This window comes from Tetrao urogallus (genome assembly GCF_951394365.1).
Source record: "Tetrao urogallus genome assembly, chromosome: 18".
NCBI classification, from domain to species: domain Eukaryota; kingdom Metazoa; phylum Chordata; class Aves; order Galliformes; family Phasianidae; genus Tetrao; species Tetrao urogallus.
The window spans coordinates 3,185,673-3,212,361 of NC_136831.1; the positions used below are offsets into that span (position 1 = coordinate 3,185,673).

General features: G+C 41.8%; 1 protein-coding gene across 2 annotated transcripts in view; it reads right to left on the reverse strand.

Moving 5' to 3' along the window:
• Positions 1 to 26,689, reverse strand: part of PRKCA (protein kinase C alpha) — a gene marked incomplete at both ends in the record, with an annotated part of 110,599 nt that overhangs the window by 22,748 nt on the left and 61,162 nt on the right. Inside the window, 6 exons of one of the 2 annotated variants that reach the window (XM_079544162.1) lie at positions 258 to 287; positions 6,651 to 6,747; positions 7,442 to 7,576; positions 7,666 to 7,822; positions 15,835 to 15,963; positions 16,680 to 16,791. In XM_079544162.1, the coding sequence (XP_079400288.1) occupies positions 258 to 287; positions 6,651 to 6,747; positions 7,442 to 7,576; positions 7,666 to 7,822; positions 15,835 to 15,963; positions 16,680 to 16,791 (660 nt within the window). The remainder of the gene's footprint in view (positions 1 to 257; positions 288 to 6,650; positions 6,748 to 7,441; positions 7,577 to 7,665; positions 7,823 to 15,834; positions 15,964 to 16,679; positions 16,792 to 26,689) is intronic. The other variant, XM_079544163.1, reaches the window with a different exon arrangement.

Below are 26,689 nucleotides of genomic sequence, written 5' to 3' on the forward strand. Positions count from 1 at the left end.
TTAGCAGCGAGAGCACTGAGCTCCACAGAGCCCCTGGTGTGCATACATCCAGCCGACCTGGGGGTGCTTTGTGGCAGTTTATGGAAGATGCAGTCTTCACATTTATTTATTTTTTTTTAATTTAGAAAAGCTTAAATTGGGAAACTAAAGCTTAAATTGGGAAACAAGTGCATCCTTATGAAATTGAATTTAATCAGCTCGTGACATTCATAGAGAGAGTTTTGTGAAGAGAAAGATGCAGAACACTGAAGAGCTACCTTGAAGCAGCGGACATGTACATGGCAGTCCTGCAAGAGACAGGAAAGGGAGAAAACTGCTGTGTTAGCACAGGGCTGGTGAAGCAGAGCAATATCAGCACTCGTAGCAGATGGACACGATCAGGACGCAGCAGTGAGAAGTTAGATGGGCACACCTGTCTGCACAGAAACTGCAGTAGAGAAACCACAGCACCATTTGCTCCAGCACAGCCAGGCACATCCATGTGCTCCATGTATGAGGCATTCTCAATGCCCTCAAACCACTGAAAGGCACCAAGGCGAATGTGTATGGGGATGTGTGAAGTCGGGGCTGCTGGCAGCACACACACAATGCAGGCAGGTGACAGCACAAAAAAGCTTTGAATTTTCTGCCTTGTTTTGAGCATCTAAAATATACGGATCCCCATAACCAGTGTGGCTTGCTATGAACTTGCTTCATCTTCAATCACAACACATACACCAAGAAACCCCTCACGGAGAAACCAGCACCTCCCAGGAACTGGGACTGATGGATGTCACCTGGTTCAGAACTGTTGCATTCTCTCCTTTCAGAGATGGTGAGTGGATGGGAAACCTCCAGTTAACTGCATATGGGAATTCCCCATGCCAAGTGACAGTACAGAACAGATGGAGTCATCTCACAGCGTTTCTATACTGCTGCAAACTACTCTCTAATGATTAAATGTGCACAATTTAAAAATAGGAATGGGTGCCACAGACAAAAAAAAAAAAAAAAAAAAAAAAAGCAGCTCCTCTTTTTATAGCCATGAAGAGCGTGGATTGATGTGCCAGTGAAATGTTGGCTGGCCATGATTTCAGTGCACTTAGTGTCTGTTTCCTGAAAAGTAAATTCAGTCTTTTCTTTTGCAGTTTGGAGAGTCAGCAGCAATATTATTTCTCTTTTCCCTTTGCTGAACTGCCTGAAGTTACAGCTATTGCCTCAATAGGAGATGTGTACAAACTATGTGTGGGTATGGCAGAGACCAACTTCTTATTTACTGCAGAAAACAAAAGCATGAAGTGACTGCAGTACAACAGCTGTGGGGCAAAAGCACAGGCATCCCCAAAGGCTGGGGAGAAATATCCCCTTCTCAGACCTTACAGGGAAGTGTGCACAGACCAGAAATTAGCTCACCAATTAGCAAAACTTCAAGTTCCCTTACATGGTTGGGGTTGTTTTTTTTTTTTTGTTTTCTGTTTGTTTTTTTAATAAATAAATGAAAACATCACATTTAATTGGGAAACTCACTGGGTCTGAGGATCATGCACAGCCCACAGCTCTGAACACATACTGTGCCAGTCCCTGCTCCTGAATAAAGGAGAGGAAGAAAATGTCCTTTTGACATCAGGCTGTGGTGAACATCAGAAAAATGCCAGAGTAATGCAGAAAGTGATGGTCTCCTCCTTAATAGCAGAGCAGCCAGAAGCTGCCTGAAAAAAAGAAACCGAAAGGGAGTGCGAGAGATCTAAGAAACACAGAGCTTGCAGTGAAACAAGCTGAACTGATTTACTGATGGTGCTCAGGAAGGGAACAACAAATACATGAGTCTTTAGCACTGGACTCCAGACAACATCGAAAACAATCAGAAGGCTTTAATTGCACTTTAAAATCTGCAGTCATGTTGTCAAACGGTGTTTAACCTCGGCTGTTATCTTGGCACAGATAAGATGGGCTGTGTGGTCATCAGTTCAAGCCTGTATACTTACACTCCCCCAGAAATTACCAGAGAAGGCTGGGCAAACAAAAGGCTGCCCTGCACACTGCAGGAGGCCAGCACGCAGCTCTGGCAGCACTGGAGGAGGGCTGGGTATTCACAGCCAAGCCCAATGGTTGCACTGTTCCTCTAATTAAAATGGTAAGACGTTCAAAGAGACATTTCCTTAAGCATCGTAATAACAGTTATGTTTAGAAGTGCTGAGATGTCACCCAAATGTCACCACTGATGGTACGTTTCCAGCTTTCAGGTACAACATCTACCCTCGTCTGAACTGTTTCCTCTCTCACTGTGTCTCAGCCTCCTCAGTCTGCAGAAGAACAGCACAGCTGTAGCCTGTGGGCAGTGCTCCTCACCAACCCCAGCACACAGCAGCGCCTGTAATGACAATCTGAGACCAGCACTGCCAGCATAGGTTGCCCAGCCCCATGGCAGCAAAACAGCAATGGGACAGTGCTCCTGGGTGACCCATCCAGAGCTCGGGTCAATCCCAGAGAAAGCAGACTGGGTATTTCTCCTCTGAGAGAGCAGCGATGCACTGGCACACATTGCCCAGATTATTGAGGAGTCACCATCCCTGGAGGTGTTCCAGAACAGCAGGCATGTGGCACTGATGGACGTGGTTGGTGGGCACAGCGGGGATGAGCTGGGGTTGGGCTTGGGGATCTCAGAGGTCTTTTCCAACCTTAAACGATTCTGTGATTCTAAAGCAGAAAAGCAGCATGAGCACTGTCCCTCAGTACCCTGCTGACCCTTGTGGCACACAAAGCTTTATGGCACTGGCTCACTGTGAGGCAAAAAGCATTCCCTGCTTTTCCCCACATCAACGGGTTGGTAGCCCAAGGAGTGGGAATGCCTTGTTCTATGGCAACCCCTCACACAGCTACACTGGTGGGAATGGTGAGAGTAAAGGAAAACATCCATCATCTTATGAATATGCAAAAATAGGGCCCTTATGTACCCTCCCCAGAGCTGCTCTAAACGAGGGCTCTGGGACAACTGAGCTCCCCGTTGCAACAAGCTGCCTGAATGCCACCAATCACCAGAGCTGACTGCTCATATCACTTAATACACCTACACTTGGGAGACATATCCACGTGTGAGGATAATAGCTACCCGGTCCTTTTTTAATTAAAAAATGAATATTGATACGAACCGCAGCAGCTGCTTTATTTTTAATAACATTTTCCGTGATGGTGCTGCATAAAGAAGAGGACAGACAGAATAATTAACCAGCACATTAAGCCACTATTTTTCTATTATTCTTCTAAGGTTATGCTGAAGTATCTAGAAGTGCTAAATTAAGCAGCAAATTACAGGAAACGGGGCTGGAGAAAACAAAAATAACTTCCTACAATTCAAGTTTAGAATTTGCTGCTTTCTTTTCCTCGAATAAAAAACGTATTGCTGCTTGAATTGCAACTGGGTGTTAGAATGACAACAACGTGTCACTGGGTGCTTTTGTTTGGACAGCAATACACAGTGACAGGAAAGAAGTACACAACAACTAGTAGATACTGCAGTGAAACCCTGCTCGTTTGGGTTCATGCAGCCACCTGGGACCATCGCGAGTTGCCGTGGCAACCTCAGCCCGAACAATTATGGAGCAGCCACAATTATCCTCAACGTGCCTGCTGAGAACCCAGTTCAGCCTGGAGATGGCCACCAATAGTGCCATTCTGGGGAGAAAATCCACACCCAAAGCCTAAAGCCCATTGAAAAGCAGTGACAGATTTCACCCTGCCTCCCCTTCCTACAGCAGAATATTTTTGTCTCTAAGTATTAATAATGATGTATCATCTGTAGATCACTAAACTGGATCACAGTGCAAAGGGAATGAGGAGTTGATTCATAACTTTTAGTGATAGGTGAGATCCAAAAATAAGTCTGTTATTTAAAAAACAGAAAAAACTGCACCTTTGCATAGCATACCTCAACCTCAACATACTGTACTGCTTCATCTGGACAATATGTAGATAGCATACAGAAAGAAAATCCTTGCAGTAATAACTAAAAACATGAAGTCACTGTATGATTCCATTAATGAAATCATTGTCTTCCTCAATTCTCCTTTTCTGAACTTGGTCTCATTTGCTCAGCAGAACCAAGAGCTAAGGGCTATTTATCAGCTGCTTTAGACCTGGTAGGATGGGCCACACAGAAACTCCTTTTCTTTCCCTTTCAATTACAAAAGCAAGTGAATGGAATGCTTTGAGCATTTTTCTTACTATTCTTATTGGTATTATTGTTAATCTTGTATAGCTATTCCATGGTAGATTTGCACAGAATAAACGACTCCATGTCAGGAGGTCAGGGAGGAAGCAGACCAATGTGTGCCTACAGCAGGAACTCTGGGTTGCTAAAGTGGGTTCAGAAGGGCGTGATGGGATTGTGTCAACAGCCCAATCTTAAGGTTCTCCATTACTCATTTGAAATATTTTGTATTAAGAATGAGGTACTTCCACAGAAACTGTTGTGATTTTGTACTCAAAACTACATCAATGTGGTTTGGCTATCAATCACACTGCCGCATAGTGGACCCAGCACTGCAAACGGGGACTTGGATTAGCAAGCGCTCTTCTCTCCGAACTGGTAAATATGAAGATAGCTCTGTGTGACCTCTCTTGATCTATGGGTATTTTTCATCTTCCTGCCAACACCCAGCAATATGGCTGCCAAGAGCTTTCCCGCAAAGGTTCAGAACTGATTTCAGAGGAAATATTTATTTAGAAAATGCCACGAGATCACAAACAGAACTTCTCAGTGCCATCTACTTGTTCCTTAGCATAGGGTACTTAAAATAAAGTGACGATGTAAGCCAAGATAATTTCTCAATGATAAGAAAAATAACGTAGAAGAGCCAGCACCACTTATGCACCGTATCAGAATAGCTAGTAAGTTAAATACCACCATTCAGACATCCAGGCTGTTACTTTTTAAAAGCTATGACAGTAATTCCCCCTGAAACCAACTAAGAGAATTACTAGGGGGGGTGCTGCTCACAGCAACAGACTTTGAGTAAGCAGTCAAACTAAAATCCTTTCACTATGCAGAACCACGTTATGTAGCCTTGCCTCAGGTATAACTACAATTTTGTTGAGCTACAGATATTCACAAACAGCAGCATTAGGGTTAAAACCTGCTTATTATGCAGCTCTAGCATGGGGAAAGACACCGTGTTTGCTGCAAACCCATTCCCTTTCCCTGATTAATGCAGACCACTAAAATGTCCTCAACCTTGCTGCCTTCAGAACAGAGAAAGCCTCAAATGCACAGTGCTGGAACTGGACTAATTAGACTTCGAGACAGACTAATTATTTCTGAGACAGAGCTGACCCCATGTGAAGCTGCTGTTTCTGGGGGCCAGGCTGGCAGTTTTGCACGTTGCAATCTCTCAGTTTCTACACCAGTTCTCTGCAGAACGTAGATCAACCCTGACTATTCATGCTGCAACCAGTGTGTGCATAGAAGGCTCAAGTGAAAAAATAAAAGACTGTAAATACAATATGTAAACACAACACAAATAATAACTGACATTTCACAACAGAAATCTTTAGTGACTCGTCTTCATGCTGTTCCTGTCCCAAGAAAAAAATAGGTAATTTTATACCTCTACCACTAAAATACACGTCCACCCTGTTCCAGGCTCTGTATAATGCACAGAGCCATAGAAGCGGTGAAACAAATTACTTTTGAAGTTATTCTTTCTAAGGAGGGTCAGAGGTAAATATGATTTTGAATAGAAAATGACCTAAAAATAAAATCACACCGGTCAGATCACAACTGTAATGAAAGGAAAATGAAATGGAGGTTAAAGTACTTCTCAAATGTAAAGCCAAAATCATAGTTCATGCTGCAGACAAAAGTATGTTAGCTGATCCAAATGTGTTCAGAAGAAATTGAAGCACCTTTTCTTTGATTTTCTTGAAAGCTGAACAAGTGCCGTTTTTCCTCACTCTCTTGGGTTAACCCATCTTTATAACAACAATGTAGAATTCTGCCTGATGGTGAACATAAAAAATGGCCATTTCAGGTTGAAAGCAACAGGCTTAAGCGTTTGTTTAAGCACAAAAGGTACATGAATTACTTTCTGGATAAACTGCTAGGCTAAAGTTGGAAATGTCTGACTAGAAACAAAAGAAATCGCTATTAACCGGAATTTTAAACTTAATTACTGGAATATTTAAATTCATAATGGCATATTCAGCAGATCAGACCAGCTGAATCAAGTACAACCATCAGCAAAACACTTCCATCCTCAAAACATGCCCTTCTTCTCCTTGGGATGAATGGACAGCAAATATTTTGCAGTGGTATTACTGCAGATGTCAGAAGAGCCAGGTTATGTCTGTTACTTAGGAAACAACTCCTTTGCATGGCACAGTGAGGCCATGCTTGTGGCCAACCAACCACTCCACTGTGTGTGGCAAAGGGCAGGAGGACAACCATAACAGAAGAGCAGAACAGCCAGATCAATGCTGAAATACTGCTGAAATAATCCCCTCAGTGCAACCTTCAGGAAACCCAAAGGTCACACTGCTGACACAAGCAACAGAAGCTAGATTCTATGATATTAATAACATAAAAACTGTTAACAGTTTGGGTGTTGTTATTTTTTTGTTTTTGTTTTTTTAAGGTTAAAAAATAAATGCAATACAGAGGTAGCTTTAATCCTCACCTCGAACTTCTGCCGCAGCTCTGCATTTCCATCTTCATCAGCATCTGGAATTGGAACATTATAATATTCGCCTTCTTCTTGATTCAGCAGCTTGTACCTGTGGAACATTTGAGGAAAAAAAAAGGTGTTTTTGTACTTCTGCTCCTTTCAGATATAAAATCTGAGTTACGTCTGTTTGTGTCTGGTTTGTATCAGTGCCACTTGTATGTAAAGAACAACATTCTGAGTTCTAAAGGAGATACAGAAACAGAATATATTTCAAATAAAATTGTATCTTTAATGGCAAACCATGTGTCAAATGAAGACAAGGACTTCATCCCAATCATCTTGCGACATGGTGTAAGAAATCAACTCTGAAAAGACTCCAGTGCTTTTATAGACCTAAATCATCCCCTCCAACAAGTCATACTCTCTGAGAAGGTCTGGTAGTTGAGTTCTGGTTGAGGTCTGGTCTTGAGTTCTACCCGTGGTTTGGCACGTAATAAGATGGCATTATATAAAACCTATTCAGATGTACTTTAACTTGCTATACATAGCTGATATGCTTCATAATGAGTATATCATATTTGAGATAAAAATAAAATGTGTATCACAAGGCCATGAGTTTGCAGCAACTCCTGGTTCCAGCAGAAGCTTCATGAACATAACAAAAGGAAAGCTTCCTTTAATTATCCTCCTTTGCTATCTATAGCCCATGTTTCCCACTTTTAGTTGTATTTCCAGTGAATAAGAGATACAGTAATCAGGCTGCAGAAAAATACTATTTTAAAACTCTTTTCAGAAACTCTTACCATCCACTGGCTGGCATTTTCATGAGCTCTGACACCCCAAATGAAAGAGAGCCCATGAAATCATTCCTGGTTGTTCGATCCCAGTCCCAGACTTCTACAGAGAGCCGTCGGTCTTTATCCGTAGGTTTTAATTTACTGAAAAGGAGAGAAATAGCATTCTGAATGCAAAACTCAAACAGATGATTCAACACATAAGAAATTACATTAAAAGGGGTTAAACTTACAATGTGAATGACTCATTCCAGTGTGGATTCAGGGTAGAACGGAAGGTTTTTGTTTTTTGTTTACTTTCATTCTTGGGATCTGGGATAAGTTTCAGTTTAACATAAGGATCTGAAAGCCCATTTGGATCCATGGGAATGAGGTTTTTTGCTTCTCGCACTGTCAATATAAAACAAATGGCTGATTTGCATGGGGTTAAAAATCACTGTTAACAATATAGTAACAAGTCAAACCAAATCGAAAGAAGTACGTTGAAAGGTAACACAAATAAGATGAAAAACTCATGTGGTCAGACTTGGCATGGAAGAAAATAGTAAAGTAAGGTTGCACTTGATGGTATTTGTAAGGCTGGTAGAGAGAAGTGACAGGAGATGAGAGCGAGCCTAAATGGAATGAAGCAGCTCCTGGGCAGCTCTTTCCTGGAATGGAATGATTAAACATCCGAGCTCATCTCTATACATTTCTAAGCAGGGAGCATTTCTGTGTGCTTTATTTACTCATCAATCTTAGGTTCCACAACTATCAGACGAATGCTATAAGGCTGATAGTTGGATCAGAACAGATTTCCAAGAAGGGCTGCTTTATACAACATGTTATTGGTACTAAACTTCCCTTGGATTCACTGCTTGTTAGGTGTCAGCTGGAATCACTGTGAGAGTTGTCATGAGATGGCACCCAAAGTAAAAGCAGGGGAAGACGAGTTTAACTTTGCCTTCACAAAAATGGTATTTTTATATACAATTTTCATATTCATCTATTTTCACAATGGCAGAAGAGAGCACAAAGTGAGTTCATAGCCCTCATGATGCTACTGATGCCCTGAGACAAGGATGGCCAGCAACCTTCCTGTGGGACATTCCCCACATGGCCACATCTCTGTGCAGAACAAGGAGCAGAGGCAATGGTGGGCCTTTATCAATGGCTCAGCAGCGTTTGGGGCTCTGGCTGAGGTTGCTGCCACAGCTGTGGGGCTTCGCAGGGCAGCTCAGAAGTCACTGCAGATGAGTGGAGTATCACAATGCACGAGCAAGGCAGCACTTCCCTCCATCTTGCAGAAGACCAGCATGACACTCACACCACATTTATATGCACGGTGTGTAAGGTTTTATTATGTGTCAATGGCATTCTGCCATCAGCTTCTGCAGAAGTTCACAACCAGGCTGGATTTCAGGCGTTGTGAAACGCCGTCCCACCCAAACCAGTCGGGCTGACAAGGATCGGTGTCTGTATGTGCTGCTGAGCACGGGAAAAACCACTGACTGCATGTGTGAGGCTGCTCCTCTTCTGTAGGAGACATAGAATAAGGAAAAAGGCCTTTAAGCTCAAAAAGAAGTGCAGCTCAAAGATGCACTTGGAAAGAGAGATGCAACATGCACTAAATACAGGCTGCTAAAGTAGTCATGATCTCGCTCCTTATTTGGGCCATTTGTATTTTTGTGTAATTAGCACCCTTAGACATTTATTTCCAACTGGTAGCACTTTAAACACTTTTTCTTGAGGAAATGGCACGATGATATTTGCTAAATATAATTTATAAGGATTAATGCCATGATGGTTGGTCCATCCCTTTGAGAGTATCCTACTCTTACCAAGACAAGTCCACAAGAGGGATGGCAGGAAGCAGAGCCCCCTTAATATCACAGGTGCTCTCTCATGAGTGGCTGAAACAAAATTAAATGAAAAATAACTCCAAGAAAATAACTGAACCGAGGCTGAATTACAGCAGAAAATTCTGCTGTATCTCCAAGGAAAACAAGCAAACTCTTGTTGCTTTACAATTATTGGTTAATTAAACTCAGCACCAAGAGGAACTTGGAAGAAACACAGAATACCAGCTGCCAGTTTTCTGAGCATGATGATGATCTCTGCACTGAGCAAGGTAGCTGATACGAGTTAAATCCCTTATGGCCTGTCCAGATTAGATTCTTCAACTGGGACTGAGAACACACACAGACAAACAGGGAGTGAAGAGAAGCATATGCTCAAGTTTCCAACAAAGCAAGTGTGCCTGTGTTGTCACCATGCCACAAGGAAAAGGGACCACCTTCCTCCTTATCATTAATGAAGAAGAGATCATAAGTGCCTAGTCAGCAGAAAATATGGCCTGTTTGATGACTCTTCCATTCGACGACGTGTCTCTGCTATCACAGTGGTGCCTCCAGAAGCTGTGCCTAAAATTGGGGTATTCAAGTTTCCAGTAGTGTAAAGACATAAGCAAACACAGAGCTGGTTCTTAGGTACTCATACTTTAAATAAATATCTAAAGAAGACAGAGTGGGATGGCAGCAAACAACACTCACTCTGTGTGAAGGGAGAAATTCAGGCAGCATTTCAGAGTTTGGATGACAACACGTGAACTTTTTTCATGGAATGTATGGGTCAAACATCACAAACAATACACAGTTATGGATTTATAACTTCTTGTGGCGTCAGCAAATAGATTTAGCCACAGGAATGAGCAAAGAAATACTTCTGTCCCTAAAACAAAGCAGAGCTATTTGCAGCACAAGTTCACTCAGTTCCTTTTAATGAGTCACAACTACCTTTTCCTTGAATTTTCAAATGTTGATGATAAAATGATTTACTAATCACAGCAACTGTTGCTTGCCAATCTCTCGCTCCTTACAGGCTTCTTAGAGGAGTAGAAATCTCCCAGTGAATGCAAATAGATGCTTTTGAAAGAGGTCTTGAGCCTCCAACAGTCCTGCCTGGGAAGCTCTCCAATGAAGCAGAAGAAGAGGGAGAACACTGCTAGCTCAGAGTTCTGACTTCCAGCATTAAAACTCTAGAGAATTACAATTACAGGTGTACAACTGAATCTCCTCACATCCTGCTGTGCAGACCATTTCCACACAGTGCTTGGCCACTGAAAGGGCTTCTCAATATGAGATTTCTCTTTTGCATAACCATACCCCTGCTGATTTTCCTATGTACCTCTCCTGAGACCCCTGCCTGCTCTTTACTCCCAGTTTCCTGACTCCCATAGATGCCACAATAATGAATGTAGGCTGCAGGGATGCCTGCGTTTCACAGGTGACTTACACACAAGAAATGGATAAGGAATTAATTTCCTCCTGAGAACAAGACGAAAAATGAACTGGTGTTCCATCATGCTTCATTCCTCTGTCTTTTATTAAGACAGTCTCCCCTACTAATAAAAGGGTACCATCAACTCTAATGCTACTTAATAAGACCTGCAGTAAGTTCTCTGCTTTCATTTCCAGCTGGAAACCTCACAGGGGCATCTGTACTTTATGTTTAAAATCAGATTACCTCTATAAAAATTACCTTCATAAAAGAATACCGAGTACTGGGCAGTATAACTACATAATAAAACACAAGCCTTAACACAAACACTGACTACTGCTATATCAAATTGTCTGAAAAGGGGTTGATTATTAAATTTCTAATACTGATTTGTTCAAATTCTTATGCAAATCCATAGCATTTTAGGGTGTTTTTTTTTATATATGCATACAGATGGCTATCTATGAACAACAAATGTTTCTTTTCCATACTGTGCATTTACTGTTTTTTCACAGTAAAGAAAATTTAATGACTGAAATGGCAAACACTCATTTGCTACAGGGGTTGGCATTTATGAAAGGCACTGCCCTGTGTGCAAGCAGCACAGCAACCCTGCAGGTTCAGGGAATACCAGAGAACACAGAAGGTATTGGTGAGGTAAAACACGCCATTCTTACTTGAGTTATTAAAATGCCTCCCACACACAAGCAGTTATTTAGGATCACTTTATAGGGACTTCACATAACAGCTGATAACTCTCCTGAACACTCACGTGTCTTCCTTTTAAAATCAGCTGCAGAATGTTACAAAATTAATGCTAACAAAGAAAGACACTGTTAATAACCTAAGCAAACACAGATGAAATTAGGAGAGTGTGTGTGGAGGAGTCTTTCAAGGAAACAACTGGTGAACGTCCAGTGATTTGCAGCAGCTCTCCAGTTCTCCTCTTTGGGCAGAGGCTGCTCAGCCAGGTCTCCATGGCAAGCAGCATGATGGACATTAATATGCAGTGCCATAGAGTAGCTCAGCATCAGGCATTCATAAATAATTTGAAATATGTACAGCAGGGAGTGCAGAACTCCTGGGGAGGTGATAGCTGGAGCCCGCTCTGCGCTCCCAGCCTCCAGAAAGAACGGCCAGGTTTCCTCTTTTAAATCACAGAAGCATCACAGAAGAATAAAACCACATTTTCTGTATTCTTTCAGCTCTGAAAATTACACTTAGGAACCTGAGAGCTCTGGGCTGTGTTATATATACACATATTTTAGTAACACTGATAACGGTGGGGTGCCATGGCTGGCAGCATCGTGGCACCCTGCCCTCAGCAGCACCTGCAGCTCACTGCTGCTGGGAGGGCAGCTGCTGTCAGACCCAACTCCTGGGATCCCAACAGCGTGGTGGCTCTTTATATGTCACTGTGCCAGATGGGGTTATTTTCTCACAGAGGTTATTGTTTGCTCGCTATAAAAATAATTCAGAAATAAAATAAAGATCAAAACGGCGATTCAGCCACCTGCAAAACTGCTCAGAAGGAACCCAGGTTACATGATGGGTTGGCAAGTAAGTGTAAGGGTGACAAAACTTGTAGCACACACCAGCAAGGGGAAATTTCGATGCAGAACAACAGAGATTAAGAGCAGCAGAAACAGCTTTGCTATGCCTAAAAGCAAAATCCCAACAGTCCATTCTATGGAAGGGTCACAAATTCAGCAATGTCAAAAAAAAAGCAATTAAGAGAGTTCTTACGACCAGTTGATTTACAGCGATTGCAATAACGTATTAATATCCAAAGCCAACTCTCAAGGTAGTAGGTATAAAATGAACTGCTGATATTTAAGAACTGCCACATAAATGAGCACTGAAAATGGCACTGGGGAGGTGGTGAGATTTTGTCAGAGGACATCAATACAGAACTCCCACTCCTAGTCTGTAGCACTCATGCAGAAAGGACTGCCTGTCCACCTTTAGGCTCCTACACCAAAGATCTGAAGTGCACTGGAAGTTCACATGGAAGCACGCTAGCATTAAATATATTTATGTATGGGACTGAATCATTTCCAGGATCAATTGAATTCAAAACTTGCCCGAGTGTCCTGATATTTTAGATAATCTGGCTGAACTACGGGGCAGCTCCAGCTGGCCTCTTTCCTAATACTCAACGGGTAAAAAATCCCCAACGTTATTTACCCCATTTTATTGTGAAAACACTCAGTAAACATCCATGTACTGTGGCCCTTTTTGGAAAGAAAAGCCACTGCAACACCTTCTGAGCTGTTACACAGAAGCAAACACCACTTGCTATGCACCAAGCAGTGACTTCCCCCAAGGCACAGAGCTCTCCATCGCCGTTCAGTGCATGGCACCCTCCTTCCTCCCAGCAAGGAAGCGGAGCCGCCCACAGAAGGAACTGCAAGATGCCCACCGGAGTGCCACGTCTGCAGCGAACAGCATGACTGTTCTGCAGGCAGTCAAGGCTGGCTGCAGGAACACGAGCTCAGCAGGAACCAATTAACAGGCAAAACAGGATGCAGAGCAGAGAGATTAAGGAATTCAGCTGAAGGAGTTCAACACCTACAGAGACATTCTTTTGAAGAAGAATCCAGCAAAGGCTCAAACCCAAGAGCAGTTCCTGTACATCCTGGACTTTTGATCCAGCCCCTTCCTGAATCTAAAGGCAGCTCTGGAATCTGCAGACTTTTTTGCCAGTAAATATTTCAGTAAAGACGCTGTAGTAGGAGACACATTGAGTTAGAAATTTGGGGTTAGCAGCGTTCATGAACCAACTGAGAACCACTAATTTTGCTAGTCTTGCTGTTGAATATGCACAAAAGCTTCAGCTTGTCTGACCACAGCATATATAAGTACATTTGTATGGTATCATTTATAAATAAAAAAAAAAAAAAAAAGAAAAAAAGAAAGAAAAGTGTACTTTCAGGGAAATCCATTTATACTTAAAGAAATTTTTGGAAACCTTGGAAATGCCTAGGAATGTAACATAGAGAACATAGCTTCAAACATATGAACATAACACAGAGAACACAGCCCCAGTCATAAGAGCAGAACAGCACCTTAACGAGCTTATTACAACAAGGTTGTCGTAATAATTCTTCTTCATGTCCAGAAACCTTCTTAAATTTTGGATGGAAGTATTTTATCTACAAGCACACAAATAAAAGCATTTGCCAAGTGCACTCACACCAAAAAGTGGAAGCACCTTTCTCCTAAGGACAGCATCTTGGACAAGTTCATCTCTCCTACACGACAGGAAGCTATCTGAAAAGTTAATTACAGTTAAGTACTACTTGGGATCTATTCTAATCCTTTCTAACTAAATTTGATCATGCCTCTCCTTTTCAATGCTTTTTTACAAGGTTTGACAGAAGAATCTGGAGTTATTCAGATGCAGAGATAACAAAAGCATGAACAGTGACAGAAGGGAAGTTCAATGCTTCTGTGAGCTGTGAAAATCAAACGTGATGGCCTGATTTCCTTTATGCTGACTACAAGGAATATGGTACCTTTTGTGATTCATTCCCCAAATAAGAAGTGTGGAGATAGAAAGAACATCTCTCTGGTGTAGAGAAGAGAGCCATTCAATTGGAAGGGACCTGCAGATATCATCAGTCCGACTGCCTGACCACTTCAGGGCTAACCAAAGGTTGGGCTCTGAGTGTAAGAAATCAGCAATGCTGACACAATGGAACAATGCTCAACATCCACAGATTGCCAATGACCACATCAAGGAGTAAAGACAGAAAAACAGGTGCTTTGGGAAACCTTCTACTTTGTTCTGCCATAACTTTGGCCTTGAATTTGCAACACCAAACAGGCCGTGACAACAACAGTGTTCTCAGTTCCTGCTTCAATGTGTGGACTTTGTGAATTCAGCTGATCACAAAACCAATTTCCAAGATGTATTTGTGTGCGTGTAATAAGCAGTACAGTGTGTTAAGACGCATTGCTGAAGAAGCAGTGTTGGTCACCTGCCATGACATGATAGCTCATCCCTTATTTTGTTTTTGATAACTTCAGTGTGCCTTTAATATTTCCTGAAAGAGAATTCTGAGTCAAAAGAACTACTTTCATCTTGAATTTATATTAAACAGACTTGGTTTGAACTAATTCCCTTACATCAATTTCATCCAATTCCCACTCTGTGCTCTCCCTCTGAATAAAGACTTTGCAGCCCAATGGATAAAGAACAGTATTAGTGTCCAACAGAAAGGAAAAACCAACAGTAAAGTTCACTACCAGCTTTGCACTTGAGATATTAGAGCCAATTATCAGCTGACCTCAGTTAAACAGAAAGCAAGCACAGAGCAAACAAAACATAGGCTGTAAATACAAATTCTGAAGCGGATCCTGAGTGATAAACTCTGCTCCCTGATAATGCAGCAAGGAAGTTTTGCTTGAGGTAAGCAACACATCTATGTAGGGGGACAAAATGGTCCCTCAACTTGCAAAATACATTTTCCGTATGTTTTTCTGCAGCTTCAACTGGGAATGAGAAAGGCTGTGTGGGTGAGAGGAACCAAAGCTTACTGATAAGCCCTGGGAGAAGCACTTCCAAGGAAAGGAACTGCTGCCCTCTCCTTCCTTCCTTTCTCTCCCTTCTCCCTATCTTATTAACCTTAACCTCACAGAATATGATCTTTTTATTATTACTGCTTCATAATACATTGGGAGTAATATTTGGGATTGAGTCCAAATTTCTTTGTTTACTAAATACTCTGGAATACAGGAAATCCCTCCTTAACTGATGAAGTTAAGAGCATTTCTCATGTTCTGAAGATGATGGCTAGCTTCCTAAATGGTCAGCTATCCCACTGTGCTGCTTCCTACAAGGAAAACAGACATGACAGTCATTTTCTAATGAACATTCCTGATTTTTTTTAAAGCAGTTTTTCCATCTTTACATTTTCACTTTATTTTTTTAAGCGTGCGGATTCTTCAGAATGCCAGCTAACAGAGCATTTCTTGATTCAAAATGCTTCTGGGTTCAAGGACGCAGTGAATGAAACCCTCATGCTTCCAAAAGGAAACACTCTGCCAAAGTGCCCAAAAGATGTTGACCAAAGCACATCAGCTCACAGTGAATACAACACCCTTAGAAATCCTGCCACGTTTCAAAACGAGTCGTTTACCTGTTACTTCCAGTTTGTCACCAGTGACTTCAGCCTTCAGATAAATCCTTCCCCTTTTCTCAGTGTGATCCATGCCACAGAGGCTCGGGACGTTTATCACACATTGCTTATGCACATTCATATCACACGCTGTGGATACAGAAGCGTTTCAGATAGCTGTGAGAAACTAATAATACGATTCCATAGCAAACACTGAGCAGAGTGAAAGTTAAGATTACTATGTCTAATTGCTGGCAACATTTGCAGATTACAGCCAAATGCTTTCTGACTGACCAACATGGCTAGTTTTCATCCTGCAATACATTTTGTGGACAGTGAATGAAACACTGAAGAAAATAATCCACTTCAGACACTTGAATATATTAATGAAGTGCAAGAAAAAAAGTAAAACCAGAATAAAGACCTTCTGGGAATATGCCTGAGAAAACAGAGCACTTCTGCCTGCAGCAGCCATGAAGGGATTTGGGTTTAAGTCATTACAATTTGGTGCAGCAGACTTCCAAGACAAATGAAACACAAGGGAAATACTGGATCTTGGCTGCCACATGAACTGAAATGCCAGTTTTCAACTGCGTGTTCATCCACCCACTCCTGAAACAGGTTTCCTCAAAAGCAACAGCAAATGCACTCCTCTCGTATCAAAGTCCATGCAGCACTTTTGCAGCAACAGAAGAGGTTTTCATGAGATTATTATTATTCGACTGAAATATCCACTTGAAATACAACAGTCCTATAAATAGCTGACATTTGAAATGGTATTTTCCATTGAAAAGAAAAAGTTGTTATGAGGTGTTTCCACATGCTTTCAAAAGTACGGTTTGGTAACAAAGCAAAACTGAACTTACTGTCACATTTCATCCCTTGGTGTATGAGCCCATAAAGGAGGGACCCACAGTGGTCACAGAAGGTTGGGCTCCCATAGGTGTGGATTTTAAATTTGTGCTTGCTCCTGGGGTCCTACGGGATAGACAGAAAGATACACGAGTCATAGGAAATAAGATTGGAGCATCTTTAATGTAGCACTTCAAACACTGAAAATCCTCCAACTCTGCCAAAAAATATATACCATATCTTATTCATAACCCTTACAAGACTGTTGATATATTGGCCACAGTTTTAGTGCTCAGCTCTTATATTCCTTTTGCTTTGGTTTTGTCAGAAAGAATATGTCAGTTTAGCGAGCTGAGGCTTGTTCCTATGATTCATCTACACTAAAACTGCCATTTACTGACTGCACATAAACATAAAACACAATGACGGCATTCCTCCTGTGGCTGGACTGTCATCTGTCATCTGTTTATTTACAATCTATCATCACTGCTCTTCAATGACGACACAAAATACGGCAGAAGAGAAGCAGCAGTTTGTTAAGGGGCTAATCTGAAATGCAGTAAAATGACTGTAAAACCAGGATGTTTAAGATGGGATCATCTTGAAATGCTGCAAATTTATCACTTACATTATTGCAGATGAAAGAGAACAAATTCTAACTTGGCACATAGTAAATATTTTACAGAGACTGCTATTCCTGTCTGATTTTCCAGCAGAGAAATTTATAGTGAGGACATTTTAAGGCCACCGGCAGCTTGGAAATGGTTTTTAATTTTTGGCTGGTGAAATGGAATGCACCCAAATCCCTTAAAAACAAACACTGAAGACAGGTCAATTTATTATTATATTATTATATATATAAAATCCATTTGCTGTCCCTTCAATGGAAGAGGTCCCCTTCAGAGAACTGAGAAGTGCATTTGGATCAGGACTTCAGGACTGCCTCCAGCCCCACCTGTATGGTTTGACACAAATTTGGGAAGCACAATTTAGGTCTGCATTTCAGTCAAAGCTGTTGCAGCACAATCTTCATCAGACCTGGGAAGAGATGCAGCTCTTCTCCATTGAAAAAAAAAATACAACCAAGTTTGAAACCAATCTTTGCAAGCATTCTTTTTTCCTTTGGACTTTGACAGCCTCATGCATTGGCAGGGAATGGAAGTGATGCAGTACCAGATCCTTCATGCATTAAAACATCCCAACAAATACAACTGCAAAATGAGGGCTCAAAGAATTTTCTTCTGCTTACAGTTTATATTGGTATTAATACAGCTCCACAGTAGAAAAGAATTATTAAACTGTCATCAAAACCAAACTAAGCTAGCAACTTGCCAAGAAAAGCTTTCAGGATGAATCAAAGGAAAGTACACATTATACAAAATGGAAAAGTTGCCAACTCCTTCCTCAGAAACATAAGGCTCTTCTGCTATGAGCGCTTTCTCGAGAAATTTGGGAACTCCCAACGGTAATTTTATTGAACATACTGAACACACAGCAATGAAAAGGCAAAATCTTGCCTTCATAATGTAGTACTGTGATACTTTGTGAAGGTTTTTTGTTCACTTGCTTTGGTAAGCACTTCCGTGTTCTTTTCTGCGCTGATTCTAAGCTCTAGGATGACTCTATAAGCAGTAGTTGTCACTGCACACACAGAATATGGCTGTTATCCAGGTAATCTGTACAGCCCTACCATCAAGAATTCAAATTGACACTGGATTTCAATAGCTCTGCTTATTACACAGCCTGAGATACGAAATGCAAACTGCTAACAACCACATTTATGTTGTAAACACAGGCAACCTGCATGGAGTGGCATTCAAAACGCTCCGCAGAACGTCTCTTCCATTATTCATTAGTGATACAGCCAATGGGTGTGGGGTCATGGGAACGTTGCCTTAGTGAATGGTTATCTGAGGACCTGACTTCCACCATGTATGTGCCTGTCAAACAATTCGAAGCACCTTTTCAAGTGAAATTGTGCCTTGATTTTGTATTTACAAACAAGACTCGTCGGAAATTTGTTGCCTTTCAAACATATATCCTTAAACATCATTTTTGTTAGCACGTCTGTTGCTAAGAAGGACACAAATCACAGCTCCTAATGGTGCTGAATAAGGAGATCTTTATAGTTCTGTTTAATATATGACATAAGTGGCATTTATGAGTATAATGTACTGACAGAGGGAAAAGATATGTATATATAATGTGTTTTTAAGAGCCAGTATGTTGTGACTATGATATCTTATTATCCTCTATACACAAAATTGCTTCTTCTAGTCACAGCACAGAAAGTCAGAGGTCAAAGAAAAATAGAACTGAAACTACTGCTGAAACGGAATCCTTGCATGGAGGAAACCAGCTATTTAAGTCTCTTTAATAGAAGGAAATGATAAAACATTCAGAACATTCTAAAGGCTAACAAATAAGAGAGAAGTTTCTTCATCAGTATTTCATCCTATTTTCTGTTCCAAGCCCATGCTTTAATTTTGGTAAATTTAAGAATGCCAAACATCAAATTATTCCTTTGCGAGCAAGTCTGAGAATGAACATAGAAAGCTGAGAGGCCAGGTGATAAAGCACTCACGTTGTTCCCTGTATCAACATGGGCTTCTCATGTCCACAGTTTACACTTTAACTGTAATCCATATTAGTAATAATAATTATTTTGCCACCACCACTTAATTACTTGTATTATTAGCTGCAATTATCACTTCTTAATTGTTAATGCAGTGCAACATTTTCAAATATTAAATACGCATTTAGTGCATAACTGAGGAAATAACACTGCTTTCTGTCAGAGCTGCTCAGCAGAGGTAAACCACTGAGCCAGAGGTAAGATCCTGCAGATTTTTTTTTCAAATATCTCCTTTTAATCAATGTAAACTTTAAATAATTCCCAAAGTGTGGCTGGCAGTCATATTTCATAGTAAACATGGGGAGCCAAGCCAGAATATGACAGATGAACTGCCAAATAATGGCTGCTATTTGCAAGAGAATTGAACTTTGCACTAAACCTGGAGTAGATTAATTGTGAAACTCCAAGGGGAAAACCCACTTCTGTTTCCAAAACCCATCAAAATTAAGAAAGTGGCAATTGGAAAAGCATTGCCACTGCATTTATTCAGCAGCGATGAATGACAGGCTGTATTAAAACTGAAAAGTGAATGTTTTGCTTTTCTTAGGACAATTCCAACTTTCTGTAAGGAGAGCAGGATGCAGTGTGTTATAATTAAATTGGAAAGGACTGGCCTCAAAGCTAAGACACACTTCTGGAGAGGCGGGCACCCATGGCAATGTGGTGCACACAGAGGGATGCCTTGAGAAAGGAACCCCAAAATTCAAGCAGGAACTCAAAAACTGGTCCATGCCCCAATATGTGTGCAGAAGAACCCTTCCAGCCCTGCCCTGGCTCACAGCTGCTGCTCCAGCTCCAGCAGAAGGAAGCAGAATTGCACGGCCATGTCTTACTGTGTGCCCTACTGCAGCAGTGCCACCACTTCTTGGCCTGAAACCACTCCGTCCTTTTTCGGGATCAAAGATGGGAGTGGGAAATAACTGAAAGCACGCAGCTAACCAACTGCAAATGTCAAACTGTGCTTCGGCACGTTACAAAACAGCTTATGAGCACGATACCGACAAATTCCTTTTAAAATCTCCCTTTTGATCAGCAATTTATTCCCACTGATAGCACACTGAACTCACTGTAATTTTGTAGGCATTAAATCATTGCTTTGCTTTTCAGTATAAAACATACAAAAAGCCTCACGTGAGGCTGCAGCCGTGGGCATTTTATAGACAAAGCAGCGTTGTATTATGACTTACTGATGTCCTTTCATAGTAGAAGACTCCAAAGTTTCACTGTGTCACTAGAACTATGTGTTCAAGACCAATTCTGATGCTGATTCTGTGGCTCTGCGCTGCTACACCCCTACTGTCATAATTGAGCATCTTCAGGGTGACATGGATTTTTCAGAAGGAATTTAAATCAAAGTCACACAGGCTAAAAAAGATAAAATCCTGAATGCCAGTGGCATAAATGGAGGCTCTACTAAGGACAGAAGGGGAGATGTATTAAGGATACGCACTGGAAACACGGGCTGCTCTACGCACGGTGAGCTCAGACATCTCCTGCTGGAGCAGGAACACCAAATCCTGCATCCTTCCTCATTCCCCCAGGAAGCAACACGGCTCCAATGGGCTGAGCCCACCCCGATCTGCACCACTCCTGTTTCACTTAAAAGAGCTCCAAGTTCCCCAAGCCATTACCAAGTTAATAAAACATATCTGAGAAGGTGGTGTGTTTCCTCTGAGTAGAAACAAATCCCACGCTCATCCCACACCATCCTCGGGCAAACTTGTGTTTCATTTGAGAACGTTTTCAGATTCCATTTTTCAGACTGTTACTGAAGACCACTTTTACTTCTTATTAATAGGAAAAGATTCCAGAAGGTGAGCTAAGAAGGAAAACTGTATTTAGTCAATACTGACAGTTACTAACCAACCATTTCTACCTCCATACTTTCATAGAAGAAAGCTTCCTCACAGTTCAAATATGACTGAAAGGCAGATTTTTCAGTGCTCTCTTGGAATTCACACTAAATTATTACTTTTAATTAAAAGATACAACTGGTCATCAAATCAACTGATTTTGATGGCTGCCTTTTGTTCCTATTCTTCTGGCACGGAAATGTTTTAGGATGGACTAGAGATGCTGGTGATGTGGATTCAAAAAGAGTACTGGGAAGACAGTGGCACAGCTGTATATGCATCGAAAGTCATTTAGTATTTATTCATTTTATTCATGCATTTGATATTGGTCATATACCCTTTTAAACACCAAGTACACCTTCACACTTCGATCACTTCTCACAATGTAGAGTTTCACGTTGATCAGATGGGGGAAGTAATTTAAACAAATTCCCTTGCTGAATTGTTTAATATTAGAATTAACAATGCAGTTTCTGTGCTTTCCAATGGTGCTGAGATGCAGTTAGGTGGAGTGCCTCATTAATGTGATAAAGGACTTAGCACAAAGCAGGGATGTTGATGTCATTTGACTGTGGGACATCAGGTTGCATGCCAACTACATTAATGCATTTATGTACAATATCTTCTCATCAGGTTTTAAAAATTTCAGTATCTGCCAACTTGCTCATCCCAGAGATGATACGATTTACATTTTTTCCCCAAAACCCTCGGCTGGAGCTCACATTATCCTTCTTTCACTAATTGAAACAGAAAATGAAATGAGATAAAGGCTGAAAACCAACCCAACTTGAAATCCATTGGTTTCTCTGTAAAAGCAGTGACCCCAAGAGCAGAGGCATCAGGTCAAACAGCTCAACATCTGCTGTAGCTTGCACGCTATTCATGCAGGCAAGCAAAACACATTTATCCAAGAAATAATCAGAATTAAGGCAGGAGAGAGTGGGAGTGACTCCAAGCACATTTTTTCAGAAGCCATCACAGATGTCCACATCTTTTTTGCTCTGTTAAGACTCCAAAAAGTGGCTTAAAAGTCCTTATTCAGCTGCTAAGCCCTTGAGCTGTTCTGATACATATGGCACCGACTCATGACTGGTTTGCATGTCCCACGCTTCCTCCTAGTGCAGAATTCTGTTTTCCCCTATAAACTGTGAATGGTGCTCGCAGAGCCCACTGCCCCCTGCCCACCCTCACCAAACCCCACCTACCTATAGAGGACGTTGGCTTCCCCCCTGTTCTCAGCAGCACCCACGTGCTTCAGTGCTCCCAAGGCATTTCCATTGCTGGATGCACTGCTGCAGGGCAGGAAGGTTTACTACACACGAATATCAACTCATGGTCAAGATCTAAACGTGAAGCCACTAACTTCTGTGCTGGAGGAGAGTATTTCTTGAGTATGGAAAGCGAATCCAAGGAGCAATGTGTCATCTTCAGTGCTCTCCAGAGACACAAATGCCATTAACAACGGAGGGGTTTGATGCAGACACATGCTGGTCCCAAACCTGCACCTGGATGTGGAAATGCCGCTTTCATACCTCACCCCATCCCAGTAGGGACTGAGGCATGCAGTCCTTGAATGGTCTTTTGAATTGTATAACCACTGAAACACTATTTATTTATGCCTTGAACAGATGTTTTTCCATATGTCTAAATAACCCTTCTTCAAAAAAGCAATTCAAGCACATTAAATTTAGTAGACCAAGGAATATAGAGACATTAGACTCGTTGGTATTTATAGAGCATGCAGTATGTTTTCTATAGCAAAGTCAGAATGTTCTCTTTTGAAAAAGTCAGTAGTCCCAGCTAAAGCAAAAAACCTACGAAGGCTGGCTGTACAAATGCTATGACACAGCTTTTGTCCCCAATCCTGCCCTTGCAGTGCCAACACAGCATTTATACACAGCACTGTAGAAGTTACCATATATCTGTGGATGTAAAAATTCAGGAAGCAATACTAAAACTGTAAAAAAAAGTTATCAGTGCACAATAAACCTGGAAAAGAAGGGCAATCTTTTAGCACAGTCTCTTGATTCCCAGCTCTCCAGCAGCATTACTTGTGATTTAGAACTCAAACTCAGGGTTAGTACTTGGGGAGGAAAATGCTTCATTGTGACCATGGACGAAGCCCAGCTGGATGAAAACCAGGAGCTGACACAAACCTGCAGTCCCCAGGGCTGTGTTTGGCCTTTGTGTGGTTTGCTAACCAAGCCCAGTAAGGAAGCAGGGCTGTGAGCAGCAGAGCAGTGAGCTGTTGGCAGGCCAGTGGCATCAGGGGAGAGCCTGCAGCGTGCAGCAACGCTCCGTGATATCATCTATAAATATTTAATATCTGGCAATTAACTCAGCGCTGTTCAAAGCAGAAGGAAATGATGGAGATGCACAAAGACCTCCCCGAACCTTTGAGGAACACTTCTACATCGCATCTTTTGAGTTTGCCCATTCTGAGAGCGTTCCACAGACACCACTTTGAGAAAGCAGCACTCCTCCCGCTCCTTCTCTAATGAAGGCATTTTTCTCAAGGCTGCTGATGCCAGAGGAGCTCCCCAGATCTCACGCCATTGCTCCCAAAGTAGCTGAGCGCTCCCAAAGTAGGAAGGCGAGCTCGGCCTGCTGCTTCTTGTTTCTCAGAAATCATTTGTGAGAAAGAACATTCCCTTGTGAAGCCTAGGGTTGAAGGCTGCACAGCTCTGGGAAGCACTGCAGTGAGTGGGAATGTCACCAGATGCACTGTAACCTCCCATTAATGGGCAGCATAAGGCACAAACCAAGGAAGAACTTCCACAGATGTGTGGCACATCCCAGCAGCTCTGCCCCTTGTGTTCCTCACATTCCTATAAGCCAAACCCTTCTGCACACTTCTCCCCTTACTTCTGTTTGGCATTCGATCCCCCAGCCAGTGCAAATTAACCACATCCTAAACGCTGCCATACACTGCTTGTGAAGCTCATTGCCTTGAGTGCTATGGGGTCAGTTTTATACAGAAAATGCAGATTCAGGAACATCAGACAAAGAATGAAGAAAGAGAAACGAATAAATAACTTTCTCTTAAGAGAGGGAAAGCTTTTCCATGCTGGCTCTCCTGTTTCACAGCACTCAGGCCACATGCAGCAGGAAGCCCTGCAACAAGCACTTGGGCAGTGCCCTCTGCACGTGGAGACAGCCCTGAGCTCTGGGCACTGATACCATCAGTGAGGGGAGAAAAGATTTAGCAGGATGTTAAATCACCTTCCTCGAAGGTCCTACAGTGCCACGGTCGGTCAGGGGTTACGTAAAGCACCTCTATGGAATTCGCCTGGCATGTAGGAGAGCAGAATAATTGCATTTTCCCTAAACTGCAAGTAATGTAATGTTTGAAAAGAGTCAGGAAAGAAACTGTCCTTCCTCTGTAATCCCAGTATGTGGATCAGCAGAGGCTTTTTGTGGTGCTGCTAGCTAAGCCTTTGTAAGGCTGCATGGAAAACAATTATTAAAATTAATCCCAAGTACAAATGGAATTGCACAATATTAATCCTGCTAAAAATAAAAATGTAACATGATAAACACGTAGAAGACTGACATGAGGAACAAGGAAAGAAAACAAAGTGTCTTAGAAAACAAATGGGGCTAGCACTGGTCAAGCCTGCAGGAGCACATGAAAAAGGAACGTTTTAAAATGTGTATGCAGCCTTCTGGAGTGCCCAGCCTGAAGAAGGCACACATTTGCAGCCTGTCGGGAAGAACCTGAAGGAAATTCAAAGTGTTTTCCTTGTTTTGTTTTGCTTTTTAGATTGAAGATAAAACAAAATACAAAAGATGTGGGAAAAACCCTTCTGCAGCAGAGCGCCTCCATTGTGGAACCCAGAAAAACAGTCAGTGCAAAGCAGTTATACATTTAGAAACTGGGCAGCCCACAGAACCCCTCCTCACCATCCCATGGAACAAACAGGAGGAGGCATTCATGCACTGCCTCCAGATGAACGTTCAAAGGACACAAATGGTTTCAGATAAAACCACTGTAATGTCTATAATAGTTACTAGATTCCAATATAATGCAATTAGCATGAAGTTGGTTGAAGCTGTAACATAAATGCTGCCAGTGCAGTTCATAATGAGAATTTCATACGTAGAGAAGCATGTTTTATGCACTGCTTCCCAATGGCAGTTTGATTTTGAAAAGAAAAAAAAAATTGAAGAATTTCAGATTCATACTAAATGCTTTTTCTAGTTAAAGAAATAAAGATGTACTGTATCAAGTAGACACAGCGTTCTCCTGCATTGCCTAATGAGTGCAATCTCTGCATGACAAAACTATAATAAGGATGCAAAATGTCCTCTGGCCACAGAGATGCAAGACAACTCACTCATGCAGGAAATCTGCATGAAAGGGAGGGGACAGGACCTGGGAAGGCATAGGGCTAAGCATGAAGCAGCTCCTGTAGCCTTGATTAGACCCAGGGCATCTCCACAAACTCACGGTGGAGATGAGCAAATAAAGAATGTGTAATACAATGGGTCGTGACAAAGAAGCATAAACCTCACTTCAGTCAAACACGAATCGTGGCCTTACAGCTGTTTGGCCCCAGGAACAACACTCGAGTCCAGCTCCATACTGAGCATGAGCTGTTTGGCCATTCTCTGCAAATCAGTTGTGGAGAACTGTGAGGCTGCTCTTCAGAGATCTGCTGATTGAAAGAAGTCATCCAGCAATTTGTGACAGAATGCTGTTGTTAAGAAGTTAAGGCTAAGACAGACAAGTTGCAGGGGAGCTGACATTCATAAGAAGGAAGTTCTGATTTATCTGGCACCAGGATTACCAGCCATGACCTGCATGATGCACGTCATCATCCCTGCCCAGCAGCCAGCAATCCCACTACTGTGTGTGTGCAGGCAAGGCACGGAGGTACAGCCTGAAATAACACATCATTCTGAGCTGCAAGAAATACAAAATGAAGCTCGCCCTCCAACTGGGGAGGCTCTTCTGCTCCTAAGCCAATTGCCTTATTGATATCCAGGCCCCCAGTCACTGCTCTCTCCCCAGACTGCATGCAATGCTGCAACGGGCTTCAGCTTAAAATTAACTTGCCCTTGGGTTACTATGACTAAGGCAAAACAGAAGCAGAGAAAGCACAAAAAAAGCACCAGAATTGATCACGGCTGATTGAACTTGGCATAGAAATCTATGACAATGCATTATTTAAGAAAATGTGAATTGAAAAACACAAATAATACCACTTCAGTTTCAAACAAAAATGAAGTTTCACCACAAATGTCAGATGGGAGAAGGTTCAGCTTGCAGTAAAACAAAACACATGGTTGGAAGATATAAAACTGGAATAATGTTAAATATTTATAAGATCACATCTTCCCTAAAATAAACATATTTATAAAAGTGATTTAAACAAATGTATTTTGTTAAACATTTGTTAAAATGCTTTTCTATAGAATTAATTCACTGTTCTGCTGAGCACAGTTAATTGTTGGTCCCAAACTCACCCAACTGCTTTAAATTCAGCACATTCCTTTATATCCTTGCCCACCGTTTCTGCCATTACCTATGTGC